We start from the raw sequence: 15,638 nt of genomic DNA, 5'->3' as shown, positions 1-15,638 counted from the left end.
CATCTAGAGACTGGCATTTCTCCACAGTCCTGTCGGGAAAAAAAGCAGAGGCTCGGTCAGATTGGGAGAGGAGCATCTGCGAATATCTGCTTTCATTCAGTTCTTAATATTCAGGTGTTGTATGTTGAGTTCCTCACAATTCCTAACTATTTTTATGTCTGGTCTTTGACTAGGCCATTCTAACACATGGATATGCTTTGATCTAAATGTTTCCATTAAAGCTCTGTGCTCTACTTTCCTGGCCTATCAGTTTAGGCGGGGGCCATCCCTTGGTGTATTTGTTGTCATGTCATACTCTTTCCTTACATGTGGACTCTATTTACAATGGTTATTTAATGTTGACAGTATATTATATTTAGGGGGATCAGTGAAAAAGAGTTGGGAAAACCAGACTTTTTAGATTTCTGCTTGTAAAAAAAAAAGATCCAAAACCATTTCATTTAATTCCATTTCATAATGGTGTGCCACTTTGTGTTGCTCAATCAAATAAAATCCCAATAAATGTAAGTAAGGTTTGCGGTTATAATGCGACAAAGTCTTAAGAGGTTCATACTGCACACATGCACTCCATAATAAGTGGCATACCCTCATTTCGTCATTTTGTAGCAAAGGTGTATAATATTTTATTGACATGTACTGTACCCATATTGCTAGTTATATATGGGTGTATGTCTCTCTCTCTCTATCTATATCTATATATCTATCTATCTATCTATCTCTCTCTCTCTATATATATATATATATATATATATATATATATATATATATATATATATATATATATATATATATATATATATATATATATACATACACACACACACACACAATCTACATTTATACATGCAGATACTTTGTGTGTACATGTTTACGTATGTGTGCGTATATACGCTTATATTTTCATTTTATTTTGAACCTGTTGTTTTAATTGTGTGCTTTTATTAAACATGATCTTATTTCTTGCACCACGCAGTGGCAGTGCAGCGTTGTATAATGACAATAAAAGCCTTCTATGCTATTTCAGTAAGTTAGCAAAAAACGTCTTCCCAGGTGTTCGTCAAAAGAACTAGGAAGGCTCCTGAACCCGGTCTGTGGACTCAGCTCTTGTTTTGAACTCCAATTAGATCCAGTGAAGGTGGAGTCTTGCCTCACCTCAAGAAGTGATTCACGTTTTCAGGGGTTTGTTTAAACAGTCCCTCAAACTGGTCCCTGGCCCACTGAAACGAAAACATGTTAACTTAGTTGACACAGCTGTGGCTTAACTGTCATTCATCTGAATAACGAATTTCACCCTTAAAGGCACACGCAAAGCCGAGGAGCTGGGTTCTGTACCTGTAGTGTGTGCTCAATCCGATGCGGGAAATTCTTCAGCGTGCACAGTGGGATGCCGTTACCAGAGCTCGTTTTGGCCGGTCCATAAGACTCTGTCAGATGAGGCACCACCACCAGAGTGTGACCTTTGCTTCCTAGAGTTCCCCCTTCCAGCATCGGCTTTTGGTACAGAACACAGCGCTTATCGAGATAAACCCCTGAGAAAACACAAAACAAGAATGAAGAAAAAAACCCAAACTCATTTTAAACATTGTGGTAATGAGAGATCAAATTCTCCTTTACTAGCTTCCACGTTATCGAGGGCCGCGGCCACGCCATCCAGGCCCATGAAGAAGCTGTAGTCATACACGCCCTCGCTGTCAGGGTCCAGACGGTTCTGGTGAGCGGTGATATTAATCTGTGGGTTCATCCCGGCCACCGCTTTGGCTGCAACCTCTGATTTGGGTTTCTGTTTGTGGAGACATGAGCAGAAAGGAGACGTGTCCGTCACATAAGGGAAATAAAAAGACATGATGGGTAAATGAAGAACTTAATGGAGACGCGATATGGGCGATTTTACATAAAAGTTATGTGTAATCTGAGAGAAACTCTCAAACAATCCTTGGAGAGAAGCCTGCAGACAGTTCCCCCTAATACGGATCAAATTAGACCAATCATTCACATATGCAAATGTCTGGTTCTTAGACAATTTGGTGAGATTTCTCACCCCAATATCCTTCGATCTGAACAGAAACTGCCGATTCAGGTTGGATCTTTCAATGTAGTCCATGTCCGTTACAGTGATGTGGCCTTCTTCTCCGGCACCGAGCCCAATGAGGGCAAAGTTTTTAAGCAGCTCACAGCCGATGGCACCTGCTCCCACCTTAAAAAAAATAAAAATAAATTAAAAAACACAGGGGAGACTTTTTAACACTAAACTGCAGGAAGCTTTTTTCATTTAGAGCTGCACAACAAATTAATTTATGATTGAAATATCAATGTGCAGAGCGATCAAAAGACTGTTTCACTGCAGTGTTTTGTATTACATTACCTTATATTAAGTGCCACTCATTCATGCTCTATCCACCCATAATGTATCTGACCAGTTGGGTTTACTTATAGATATTTAGAGATAGAATTTGGTGACCAAGACTATATCATCTATCTCACAGAAACAGATGACAGAAAAAAACTAAATAATTGCAATAATTTCCTAGTATTGTGCTGCCCCGGTTTAATTTGTTGCTGTTGTGTGTTCAGCTTTTACAGTAATTAAAAAACCTACATAGCACACACTGTCCTCCTCGGGAATCAAAACAAACATGCAGCCTGTGAGCAGCAGGGAAACATAACACTTTCACAGGAAACAGAGAAAGGACTGGGCAATTTTTAAATGACCTCTGCAGCAAAAGGTTTGCACTGCCAGGAAGCAAATCCCATTTCCTGCATGTGCCATCATTCACACATCAGATCAAAGCACAGCAACAATAGAGGTTTGGGTATCTCCCGTGGAAAGTCTGCCCTCTGGTGGACAGACACGCATTCTGTCCTCACCAGGAAATACTTCTGCATCAGGAGCTTCTGCTGAAACTCTGACCCGAAGACCCGGATCTGAGCGTCGTACCTCGTTCCTCTCTATCAGAGAGATAAATAAAACAGCCTCAATCACAGCGTAATCATCAGTCAGGAGACTGTTTGACAAGGTCAGCATTTAATTTAAAGCAATCATTTGACTTACTGAGGAAAAGGAGCTCTCTTCCAGACAACCTCCGTCTTCAGGGAGACATTCCAGGGCATCAAAATATAGCCACTGTTGTAGAGGTGTAAATTTTCCACTGCATGCCTGCAGAAATATTTAAAGATGTAAAAAAGCAACAAAAAAAACAAAAAACTGGAGATTACAAGGATCAGCAAAATTAGACAGAGACTGGAATCAATTTTCCTTTGATTGACAAATCAAATAGAAAATGTGTTTTTCCTAGTCACTAAATGCAAAAAGACTAAAAACTAACATTATTTTCAATCTCTAAACACATGAACAAAGCTTAGTAATAAACACTTATTTTAGCTTAATAAAAATCAATAAAAAGCTGGAGATGGGATTTGATGCATACACTGGGACCTTGCCATACCTTTACTTTATGTTGTATTTAAAACCACAATCTCGAAAGGAAACAGCAGCATATTGTTTTTTAATTATTATTCTATGAGGTATAGCACTTAAAAAGAATTGTTGATTACTGATCAAACCTAAAAAGGAGATCAGAAGTTTGCATCTACCAGAAAAAGCCTGATCAATGCCACAAAGGACCAGCATCTCTGCATCACATACCAATGACAGGTGTGAGCTGGTTTAGTGTAAACAGATTTTGGATTAAAGGACCACAATGTAAAAAAAAAAAAAGAAGAGGGTTTCACTTTTTATATTTGAGTTTACCTTAATGACTTCCTGAGCAGCCAGGCCTCCGAAGAAAGCATTCATAGGAGCCAAATCGCCCCGGGCGGTGTAGGAGAAGCTCCTCACTGCAGCCTCATCGAGTTCCTCCAGCTTTGAGACCGAATTCAACTCTTTCACGAGGTTAAGCAGCGAATCTGCATCTGGCTGTCAGGTCATGAACACATAGTATAAGTGTGTTGAAACAGTCAAGTGAACAAGTAAACTGAAGATTTGAACATACTGTAGGGATTAAGGGAAGGCATTAGGCTGGTTTAAATCTTATATGTCTGACAGACTCCAGTTTGTTCATGTTAATAATAAATCTTCTTCAAACCTTAGATACTTGTGGAGTACCACAGGGTTCAGTCATCTTCTCTAACCCCCAGTCGGTCGAGGCAGATGACCGTTCACACTGAGCCTGGTTCTGCTGGTTTTCCTTCTTGTTAAAGGGGAGTTTTCCTCTCCACTGTCACTTCACGCATGCTCAGTATGAGGGATTGCTGCAAAGCCATGGACAATGCAGACGACTCTCCATGTGGCTCTACGCTCTTTCAGGAGGAGTGAATGCTGCTTGATGCAATCTGCTGGGTTTCCTTAGACAGGAAACTTTTTGACCAATCTGTATGATTTGACTGAATTTGACTTTGTAAAGTGCCTTGAGATGACAAGTGATGTGAATTGGTGCCATATAAATAAAATTGAATTGCATTGAATTGAAGGGCACTAAAAAAGTGCTGTGAAAAATTAAACCCACACCTGCTGATTTATTTTGTTTTTAATTATTTAATTGCAACTAGTCAAGATGTTACTTTAATCAGACAAATATCAGATAACCTGAGTCAATACAGAATGCAGTTTTTAAATGACAATATATTAAAGAAAAAAAAAACAATCTATCCATTTATCATTTGTAAATCCACTGAGTATTTTCCAAAAAGTCTTGGGGACCAACAAGGTGCTTTATTTCAAACGACCTTTGTTTTCCTTTTGGTCAGCAGTGCTTTTGGGACTGGACCGGACCATTTTTGCCTCGTCTCTTTCTTATTGTTGAGTCATAAACGCTGACCTTAGCTGAGCAAAGTGGAGCCTGCTGAGCTTTAGATGTCATTCAGTGTCTCATTGTGACCGGCTGGATGAGTGACTGACGTAATCTTGGGAGCAATTTGGTAGACCAGCTCCCCGTGGGAAGATTCACCACTGAACCTCGTTTTCTGGCTTGGTTCACTTACAACCAAGCTTGGGTTGCTTTGTGACACCTTTCAGCCTACTTTATCTTGTCAGACAGGTTGTATTTAAGGGATTTCTTGATTCTGGGCTGTAATAATGCTGGCTGTGGCAAGTAATATTGAAATCAGCTTCACAAAAAGTTACAAAAAAAAAAAAAAAAAGACTTTTTACATTGGACCAGGTTGGTTTGGATATATTTTAGAAGATATTATTTTAAAAACTGATAAATAAGGTTATCTTTGTTTGTTGATATGAAGCATAAGATGGGGGGGGGGGGTACTTTTCACAGCAATATCATATATTTGTACAGACCTGTGACCAAGGATGAGGGAGTCGCTGCTCTTTCTTCACAAAGCTGTGCAGGGCTTGGAAGGCCAGGTGCAAAGTGTTATGTCTGGATATTTTTCCATAGTCATTCAAAATCAGTAGCTGATGGTCATTTAGAGCCTCGCTCAGTGGTTTCTGCAAAAGTCACGTGGTTATTATTTCACCTACTGTTGGGAAATTTCCTTTTAAAAGCTAATGTTCAATCTGTGAACACCTACAAAATTCAGCATGAGAGGCTGCTTAACTTCAGTCACCACTCCACCTCGTTCATACTCCGAAAAGCTGGACGTGTCACAGATGCTGAAGGAATACTGGCCTGGTGATCGAGGTGACAAAATAAAATAAAAACAGACAGAAAGGAAAAGAGCATTTCTCTTTGAATCTACAACATTTCGCCACGATCCTCTCCTGAGGCTCAGGCATGAGAGGAATGTCACGTGACTCAGCAGTATCACGGGGCACAACTGGTGCAATCACCCCAGCAGTTAAGAAAATACGAGACAAGTCAAAGTGTCTTTAGTTGAGCAACACCAACCGCAGACTTTGATCTCCACAGGGGCCATGCTGTTTAGCTCTGTCATGCCTTGGATCTCAGAGAAAAGAACTTTAGAGCCGTCACAAAGTCCATGTTTCTGGTCATCTGCACAGATTACAACTCCAGGATTGTCCTGAAATAAATGTTGTCAAATCAAAAGGCGAATATTCCAATAGTAAATGATCACAAAAGTCTTATTTTGGTTAATTTAGAGACCGCTCTGTGACAATAAGGTGTTACATTTTAATCATAAGGTCAGATTATCAATGCAGTTATCCGGGTCAAACAGGTTTTCGCTCAGTTTTTCAGAAGAAGTTTCGACACCAACCCATTGACAAAGACTCCTGGATAGATGTCGAAAAGCGTTTTCTAAAAAAAAAAAGAGCGAAAATCAGGTTGCCTCTGATGTAAGCCTGTATGTGGTGATAAATCTGGTTTATACTTAGATTTCTTTGTTCTGCACATCAGGCATCATGTTGTGACCTAAAGCTAAAGAAATCAGCAACTCATCGTTGCTTAAAGTATATGGCCGTTGGTACCTTGGTGATTCGGTCAATCATCAGCGTTGCAGGCATCTCTCCGTCCCGATCCAAGACCTCAAACTCCTCTCCAAAATCACAGAACAACTGGCTGCAAACGTAAATCAAAATGTACACATGTATCATTTTTCCTGTGACTAATTGTCCTGGAGACAGGCCTCTTCTGTTCCTGTTTTTAGATCTCTTTTAAAAACGCACTTTTATTTTCTTGCTTTTAATACACTGTGATCTTGTCATGTATGGCATTTTAAAATAGTCTTGCCATGAACCTGGTTTTTAGCTTTTGATGTTGTGAGTGTATGTTTTGAACTTATTTTTTTTAACCTTTTCTTGTTTTAACGTACAGCACTTTGGTCACCCATGTGATTTTTAAACTTTGCTTTAGAAATAAAGCTGATTGATCGATTGATTGATAATTCTTTGCACGCTGTCTGCATGGATCCACTTACCCGCAGAGCCCCCTTGTGTCTGCGACTATGAACCTGATTCCACGTTCATGGCAGAAATCCCCAAATCGCTTCTGATCATCCAGTGAGGAGTCAGTGAGGACCACCACCTGGAAGAATGGCCAGCGTTTAGCTGCACGTTACAGAGTTTTGCATGGAGAGACTTTCATTTCTTCAAAAGCGAAAGTATTTCTCCTGCACCATCATTGCCACAAGTTTGAAAGCTGAAGTCGTTATGCATCATCAGTTAATGTATCTATTTAAAACACGACACCTGGTATTTCAGAAGAAATTCTTCATTCAGGGGTCTGGTGTGGGCTGACACAAGCACATGAGGGTTTAACGCAGACAGTTGCGGGAGGGAACATGTGGCTCGGTTCTGACCGAGATCAGCCTCCTGCAGAAAGAACTGGAGGAACAACAAGAAGGTGAAAACAAAATGGCCTCAGTGTTTCTCTCTCTTCTTAAATAACCTTTGAAGTGATTTATCTTTAATCCTCTCCGCCCAAATTTGCTCTGCTCTCTGCAAAGCAAAGAAACGCTCGGACTTGCCTTATCTCAAAACGGATCTGACTGGATCGTAACCGAACTGATTTAATTGTGACTGAGATGAATTAGACTTTATCACAAAAGCAATACACTGGGTTGTACATAATTAGATTTGAATACATACCTGAAAATGACTCATTGAGATAAAAGTTTGCAAGAGAGATCAAAGATGTAAAACACTAAACATATAGCAATCAAGACATGATAACAACATGACATTAAAGTGATAAAACACTGTAAACAGCACTAACGGTAAAAAAAGCAAAAGAAAAAAAATACAACAGCACTCCTGCCAAGATGAGACTGGCTTAACATTTTCTTCAAAGCACGTTTATATTTCAACTGAATGAACCTGGACTGTATTCAATTGAAAAACTACATTGTGTATCATAATCACGATGAACCAGTCTCTCTAACCGTCTGTAAATGGATTAAACTGGCAAATCAAACTAAATCTCATTGTATTACAGTTGGGTGGTGAATGATTTGCTCTTAATTTAATTGTTTTACAACAGAATTAAATCAGACATATGATATTAGATGTAATTCAATAGGATTAGGGATGGTATAATTGGATCTGAATCTGTTTTTTTTTTATTCTTCTTATATTGGATGAATATGGACTACATTTGTTTCAGTGTTAATCTGACTGGGTCGTTTTGGAATAAACTGGACTGAATTAACTTGGATTTAATTTGGTTGTGTATGATTGCTTAGAAATTGGGCTGGTCTGTCTTATAAAGTGCTGTATGATGGAATTGTTTACATTGTACGTTACCTCCACATAAGTAAATAAATAAAATAAAAAAAACTGAACTTGATCAGATTAACTTTTAGAAATGTGCACTCTTTTGCTCTGTTTTCCTGCTGCTGATAGATAACCAAAACACAAATGGGTGGGTCTAGAATGTCCTCATAATGAAAGTAAAAGGTCTGATCAGTCACTGACTGTTTCTTTTTTTTCCACATGTTAAACCAAGTGATCAACCTTTGTACTAGTACAGAACATTACATTTTGAAGATCTTTTAAAGATCTGTTATCTGAAGCAGTAGAATAGGCTACCACACAGACATATATTTAAACGTGCAGAACAATCCAGTCTGACAAGTCCAAGCAGGAAGTTAACCCTTTCTTTTATTCATCCTATAGGAGCCTTTAGTTAGTTAGTACCTGTGATGACAGGTCAGACCACTCAGCCTGACCCTCATCCTGGACAGTGACAGACTTGACTCCGGACAGAATCACATTCTTGGCTATTTCCACTCCCAGCCCCTTCATCCCGGCGATCAGGACCTCAGCAGTGCCCATCCGGTGCATCGCCTCATGACCCAGAACGTACCTGGGTGTGCCAGATAAAAAACAAAAACAAGCACACAGATAATCAGCTAAGCACTTTGTTTAAAATAACCTACCGGACATCAGCCTTATTGTCACTTACAGCTGCCGGGAGTAGAATCCCTCATCGATCTCACCGGTTCCTGCCATGTTTATCCCTCTCTGTTTCCTGTCCGAAACCAAACGGCGTGACTTTCCAAAGAGACAAGGAGCTGGATCAAAGCCTTCCTAAAGCCAGCAGGCAGCCCAAACCTGGAGCAGAGCAGGATCGGCAGCTCTGTGCTGGGATCCGAAAAACAGGAGTTTAAAACTGCCGGTATTTCACTTTCGTTTCAGGTGATTTTCTCCCCCGGAGTGACTTCACTACACAAAATCCTTCCGTGTGTGCCGTCGTATGTTGGCCACTAGGGGGCGGATCGAGACAAATGATAAAATTCAAGGCGCGCTCAGTCAGGTTTTTGTTTCTGCTAATAAAATAAAAGATCGGGCTTCAGTTCGTGGATCTGAAAGCTGCTAATGTGCTCGACTTAGTCCTGTCTACAAACACCAAATAAGTCCAAAGTCCAACTACATTGATTATAAGAGCAAGACACCAACACGTGTCTTTGCAGCCTTTCTATTTCTGCGGTATCTGAAAATCATTGAGCAAATGATATTTAGATATTTAATGTTAGATTTAGAGATGATTTTATTTCTTCTTTATTTTTAACAAAAAAAGTCTGCTTTATTCAAATATATAGCGTTGGTGTGAAGATTTTACATTCAGCTCAAAATGCAGCAATTTAAATAAATATAATAATAATAAAAAAAGCTTGTCCAAGTCCAGACTCATTTATACACATAGTTTTATATATTAATTCATTTTATATGTTCTTGCTCATTCATTTAGTGTTTTGCTCATGAAAAAGAACGTGCTAGACAAGATCTTTAATACAGAAGAGACACAAGTTATTATTTTTGACCCAAAAATGTAACATATAGTACCTAACTAGACTCAATCAGGCAAAAAAAACAAAAAAAAATAAATAAATAAATAAAAACTAAAAAGCATGCTGGAAATTAATATGTAGCTATGGATTCGTACTTAATGTTGTTCCGACACATTAAGTGCATTACTAAAGTTACATTCTATCTTAATTACATTCTATCTTAAAAAGATAGCCAGAATTTAAATAGAGAATAGCAAAACTAACTCATGCTTTTATGTTTAGTAGATCTGATTATTTTATGGGCATTTTTAACTGGTTCTTTAAGGAAATCTATCAGGGAGCAGCGTCTCATTCAAAATGCTGCTGCCAGAATCCTGACCAACACCAGGAAAATGACACACCAGTCTTTTATCATTGTAATGACTTTGTCTTTCTGAAAGGATAGATGGAGGTTTTAAAACCTCCTTCTTGGTGTATAGAACAACGTGTGGTCTTGGGCCCAATACATCCCAATGTTGCTGGTCGAGTATGTACCATGAAGGCCCCCTCAGGTTATAAGAGACCTAACAACCCAGAGCTTCCACTACCAATACTAAACAGGGGAAGGCAGCATTTAGTTTAGTCTATTCCAGATCATCTGAGAAGCATTAACAGGGAGGTGCAGAAATTGGCTTCTCTTTTAAATTCGAATTGAGGATTTTGGTGTTGCCACAGCTTTTAAAGAAAACCAAAGCCTACTTTATCAATGTGTTATTATATTTTCTTAATTTATTTTTTTGTTTTCTTACATTCTGAAGCTTAATTTTTATGCAATACATGCACCCTGATGCAAATATGTTTTTTTTGTGGTTATAATGCATGCCTTTTTCAAAAAATATTTAATTTCGTCCTTCTAAACCTGTTTAAACTGCCTGGCAGGTGAATGCAGCATAATGCGGCCACGAACAGAAATGAAAAAGTGCTTTCTTTATGCATGTGCAGTGATGTAATGCAAGCTTTGTTAGAGCCAAGATGAGGTGTGGAGGGTTTCATAATTTCCTCCAAAACATCTGCCAAAACGCCCCCCCCCCCCAACACACACACACACACACACACACACACACACACACACACACACACACACACACACACACACACACACACACACACACAAATACAAATATGCCTACAATCTGTGGAAAAACAATAAAAGATCATGTTAGCTTACATTCTTGTTAAAGACACCACGCACAACAGACCACAAGAGAGACTTGCCCAAATGTGGCACAAAGCTTTCCGATGTGTTGACATCAAAAGCTCAAATGAGCTCCGCCTTGTAGGTGTGTGCAGCTCTGGCACTCTTAGGAGGTCTGTCCTGATCAGGATTACACCAGAGAGGCAGGCCAAGAAACCTGTTTTGATTCATGAGCTGAAAACAACACAATGTTGTGAAGGCCATTCAAGCAGCCTTTAGTTCCTAAAACATGAGCTTTCTAGTCCAAAAGAAGCTCCGGGTTTAAAAAAACATTTTTTTTTTGTCACAGTCTGTCAGTGGAGTTGTCACTTGGAATGTAAGCGATTTTTCTAAAGCAGACGAGGGATTTACCCAGCTATACAGCTGACGGGGGATGGAGGGAGGGTGTTGTTGGAGAGCAGAGAGGGAAGAGAAGCATAAGCAGACAGAGCCGTCAGCTAAGCAACACGCAGGAGATCAACAGCTCTGCTGTGACATTGCTGACATACTTAACAACTTGAACAATTATTTAGACATTCAATAGATTTAGTTTGACCCAAATTGCCTTTTGATGCAGTGCTATGACATGCATAGTGGGAGATTAGGGCTATAAATTGAAGGAAACTCCGCTCATTGTCAGTCAGCTCACACTTAGCTACAAAGTGACTGAGGACTGTGCTCAGGTGGTGAAACAGATATGTAGAGTCGTGTGTCATCAGCATGCAGTAGGTATGATTAATATGTTCTATGCCTTATCTATAGCTGGAGGGGAGGGGGATGGGGTAAATCTGCTCGATTAAAGCAGTACAAGATTAGAGCCTTGAAGAACATCATTGTTTACACAGATTCCTAACTGCTGACTGACAAAAAAGTAGCCCCAACCTTTCAAGATTTGAACAAATTTATTAAAATATCAGAAAGTCCCCTACTGTGTTCCAGTCAATAGATCAGCATGCTATAAAGACAAAAACTAAAAAAAACAAAAAACTGAGTAACCAAGTTTTTAGTACTAAGTTTAGGGACTCTTTAGTATTTCTTGGATGAAAAAAAAAACCCCAGTATTGCAACATTATTACTTAAATGGTTAATTTCATCAGTCTGCCAGAAGCAAATGTACAAAAGAAAACCTGTCCTATGAACCCACAATTCAAAAGGAGTCGCAAAAGTTTAGAATACACGAAGAGTATAAGAACACATGATACACTTCAGTAAATAACAAACTAGCTGAAATGAGGGCGTGCAAACTAAGAAGAGAAAAACAGAGACCAACACAAATAAGAGTAGGTCACAGACAGCAGGGTGCTGTCATAGAATCAGACTCTTTCCTGTCCTTCACTGTGTGTGGACAGGTCTGTGACAGGAGGATCCAGCAGTTTCACCCAGGAGGTATGAGATGTTGCCTTTGATTGGCATGAGCCCAGCCACCATCTTAATTCAGGTGAGCCAGGGAAGGCTGAGGCACAGCTGGAAACAGAGATTTACATACACTGTATTGAAGAAAAAACAAAACACATAACCTTTTTTACTCACTATCTGACACAACATCAGGCTAAACCTCTATCGATGATAGAAAATAAAAAGGTCAATAAAAAGTTCAATAGAGTAACAGTTTTCCTACTTTATACATTCTAGCTACGCAGATTAATATTACAGTCATCACATCCTCTCAACCAATCACAATTGCAGACCCAGGAACGCTCCGTCACCAAGCCCCGCCCCCTTCAAAGAGTTAAACCTCCTTTAAAAAAAAAAAAAAAAAAATTCGCAGTTTTGGTAAAAAGTTGGTTGAACAAAAGTTCGAGTTTGAATTCAGTGTTTGTGTGTTCTGTATCTAAAAATAAGTCGCTAAGCCACAGCATAAAATGGTCAGGGCTGCACTTAAAATATATTTTTCAATTTGTTGATAATTATCCATAGCGATCACTATGATTTCTATTTTATCAATATCTGTGGTAAAACATCCAAAAACATTTAAAGCTGCCATTCCTGTACTTCACAGCAGGGATGGTGCTCACATGCTTTTAAGCTCACTGCTTAACCACAGAGCTTATTTCCAAAAACAAAGGTACATGCCCCTGAGTGCTTTTTAAAATGCTTTTATGTTGCTTTGAGACTACTGACATCTTCCTCCCTGAGTGGCTTTTCAACCAATGTCATTACACGCCTCATTTCCCTGTGGCTCATGACTGATTGCTTTTTGATCTTTTTGTGATGTGGCGTGAAAAATAGTGTAAATGAGATGTTGGTTTAAAATGCATCTACAGGTGTGCCTTCACTTAAGTCAAATGTTTTGAATTAGTTTTGTTTCATATCTGGGCATACTTTACATTTTGATAGTATATAGGTATCGTCTGATTTATTGCCAGACTGTGAAAAGGTTATGTCATTTTTTTTCAGTATATCTGAATACTTGCAAACACAGAAACAATAGTTTTTAACAAATATCGCAGTATAGGAAGCAAAAAAACACAGCAAAAGATGTGCAGTCATTTTAAAGTTAGCTCATACAAATAAAATAACTTCAGTGTGATTGTGGTTCGTTTTTGATAAAGTTTGAATTAATCTATGTTCTGCTATAAACACTACTAACCTGGCAAGCCAGATTATGGGGGAAATTCAGCAGAACATTCTGAGCTGATTGGGCAAAGTGACACCTATTGCCCACCTACCAAAGATTGGTTTTAGCCAATCATGGTATCAAATGAAAGTGTTGTAAGCAGCAGGTGCCATAAGAAACCAAAACAAGTTATGTTTGTCAAGATCCACTTATTTGGATAGTGACACTTGTGACAATCGTGGATTCTGGGAAAACAGATGTGATAGCAACAGCTACGCTTGTGTCCTCCAGCGCTGTCATGTTTATTTTGGCTCGGCTGTGGGCTCTGCAGCTTTTCTCTTTTTAAAGAAGTTTATAGACATCTAGGTTTGATCACTGCACCGTCTCTAGATTTGATTTAGATTTTTTTTTTTTTACGTTACAGCTGTATGTCCTGTCTTAAACCATAATACTGCAACATGATCGGCTGACCCGTTTTGGGTCGGTTTCGAATAGCAAAGTGGCACAAATACCACAAGACTTCAGCTTGCAGGCAAGGTTAAAGCACCATAGCAAATGCTGCAATGGGTATTGGATGTCATCTGAAAAAGAAAAAAATCTTTTTTTTTTCATCATGTAGAAATTGTAAATGTAACATTTAAAAAGCAGAACAGGAAAGGGACCAGGATGGATCCTTGAGGAACGCCATCGATAAGTGGGGCTATTTGCTATTATTATTGTGTCCTTTATTCAGACAAAAAAAGTTGTGTCTGTTAAATATGATTTGAATCTCTGTAAAAATACATTTAAACCCCTTTGCATTTTTCAAAACATAATATAAGTTGTTAAAATCTACGACCTTGAAGATTCTCTGACTCATCCTGCAGAAGTCTGCCACCATCCATTTTTTTTATTTGCTGGCTGTCGATTGCATTAGATCACAAAGTCCTCCTGAGATACAAGGAAGGAAACCAAAAGGCCGGCTCTAAAATAAAATGAGGAACAGACATCATCAGAAGTTATTGCTCAAACAATGGCTGAAGAGCTGCAGTGAGTCACAGAATATTATAAAGCTATATATCGTACCAGCTCAGACAAAGATCACAATTACAGCTATGACAGTAATGTCTCTGTACTTACAGCTTACATAAACTATTTATTTAATAATATTTATTGTAACTGAAACTTTATGATAATGCAGTATTACGTTTTTAAATAATTATTTTAATTTTTCTCTCAAAAAATATGGATTCATCCCTTGGTGAAAACATTTGTGCATCTAGATTTATTGCCGAAGATAGTAGTTTGTCCAGAAGGTTTACTGAACATTCAACAGTTCCTGTCTATTAATAAATGGAGATCCGCATACTTTTGCAATAAGACACGGAAAAACAATTCACTTGTGAAAAAAAGTTAAAGCTCCTCTGGGAGATTTGTTTTAACGTGGATCTCCCTCTTGAGACGAAGTTCTACTCCCAAGATGATTACAGATTTAAGTTTTATGATGCAACATCTATGTCTATGCTCGAGTCGCCACAGTGTATACGTACTGCTGTTGTCTTTTTATTTGTACTTAATTAGAATTACAATCTAGGTGTTCCAATGTGCCGCACCTTGCTGTTCTCAAACTCAAGCATTTTTTTGGGGGGTGTTCTGACTCTCTTTGACGTAGTAGTCTCCCAGTATTTATCGTATATTTCCTTTTCAAAATTAGCTCAGGAATGTTTTGGTTTGTGGTCTGATTTTCTTTTCCTTTTTTTTTTACAAGTGTATTTTCCCAGAGGGGTTGCAGTCCATGGTTGTTGAACTTTGGATTCAATGATAGATGATTAACTTTTGGATGTTAAATCAGATGTTCTGCTGTCAATAACACTTGCACTCGGTCATTCATAATGAACGACCTCTCCTAGATTAAGTTGGAATATGAGGGAATAATTAAAAGCAAACACCACAAAGCTCATTTCATGCCTGCTTTATACAAACAAGATGATTATAAATCACAAATCGCTTTTCCAGCTTGCCCAACACCGCACATTTTGCTCCTATCTTGCCTTCCTTTTCTTCAGAGGCTATATTAAAAAAAAAAAAGTGGGGTCTGTTTAGGGAGAGAAAACATTCCATTCATAACTTTCTGGCTTAGGTTGCCTACAAAAATCCAATCCCTCATGGGAAAGAAATCCATTTCTGGCAGAAATCCTGTTTTCTGTGCTGCTGGAACCTTTTCAACCCGCCTGTGTGAAAATATGCTGCGGA

At 38.7% G+C, this 15,638-nt stretch overlaps 1 protein-coding gene across 1 annotated transcript in view; it reads right to left on the bottom strand.

Moving 5' to 3' along the window:
• Positions 1 to 9,134, bottom strand: part of uba7 (ubiquitin-like modifier activating enzyme 7) — a 48,098-nt gene extending 38,964 nt beyond the window's left edge. Inside the window, exons 1-15 of the mRNA XM_036152100.1 lie at positions 8,811 to 9,134; positions 8,543 to 8,711; positions 7,097 to 7,231; positions 6,826 to 6,932; positions 6,377 to 6,467; positions 5,838 to 5,970; positions 5,521 to 5,618; positions 5,288 to 5,437; positions 3,749 to 3,913; positions 3,050 to 3,154; positions 2,866 to 2,946; positions 2,039 to 2,194; positions 1,615 to 1,780; positions 1,333 to 1,529; positions 1,153 to 1,217 (exon numbers count right to left, since the gene is read on the bottom strand). Of these exons, the coding sequence (XP_036007993.1) occupies positions 1,153 to 1,217; positions 1,333 to 1,529; positions 1,615 to 1,780; positions 2,039 to 2,194; positions 2,866 to 2,946; positions 3,050 to 3,154; positions 3,749 to 3,913; positions 5,288 to 5,437; positions 5,521 to 5,618; positions 5,838 to 5,970; positions 6,377 to 6,467; positions 6,826 to 6,932; positions 7,097 to 7,231; positions 8,543 to 8,711; positions 8,811 to 8,857 (1,865 nt within the window). The 5' untranslated portion in view covers positions 8,858 to 9,134. The remainder of the gene's footprint in view (positions 1 to 1,152; positions 1,218 to 1,332; positions 1,530 to 1,614; positions 1,781 to 2,038; positions 2,195 to 2,865; positions 2,947 to 3,049; positions 3,155 to 3,748; positions 3,914 to 5,287; positions 5,438 to 5,520; positions 5,619 to 5,837; positions 5,971 to 6,376; positions 6,468 to 6,825; positions 6,933 to 7,096; positions 7,232 to 8,542; positions 8,712 to 8,810) is intronic.
• Positions 9,135 to 15,638: the final 6,504 nt, after the last annotated feature.

This window comes from Fundulus heteroclitus, chromosome 20 (assembly GCF_011125445.2).
Source record: "Fundulus heteroclitus isolate FHET01 chromosome 20, MU-UCD_Fhet_4.1, whole genome shotgun sequence".
NCBI classification, from domain to species: domain Eukaryota; kingdom Metazoa; phylum Chordata; class Actinopteri; order Cyprinodontiformes; family Fundulidae; genus Fundulus; species Fundulus heteroclitus.
Note: the sequence above shows the minus strand (reverse complement) of the source record. Positions and strands in the feature narration are given on the sequence as shown.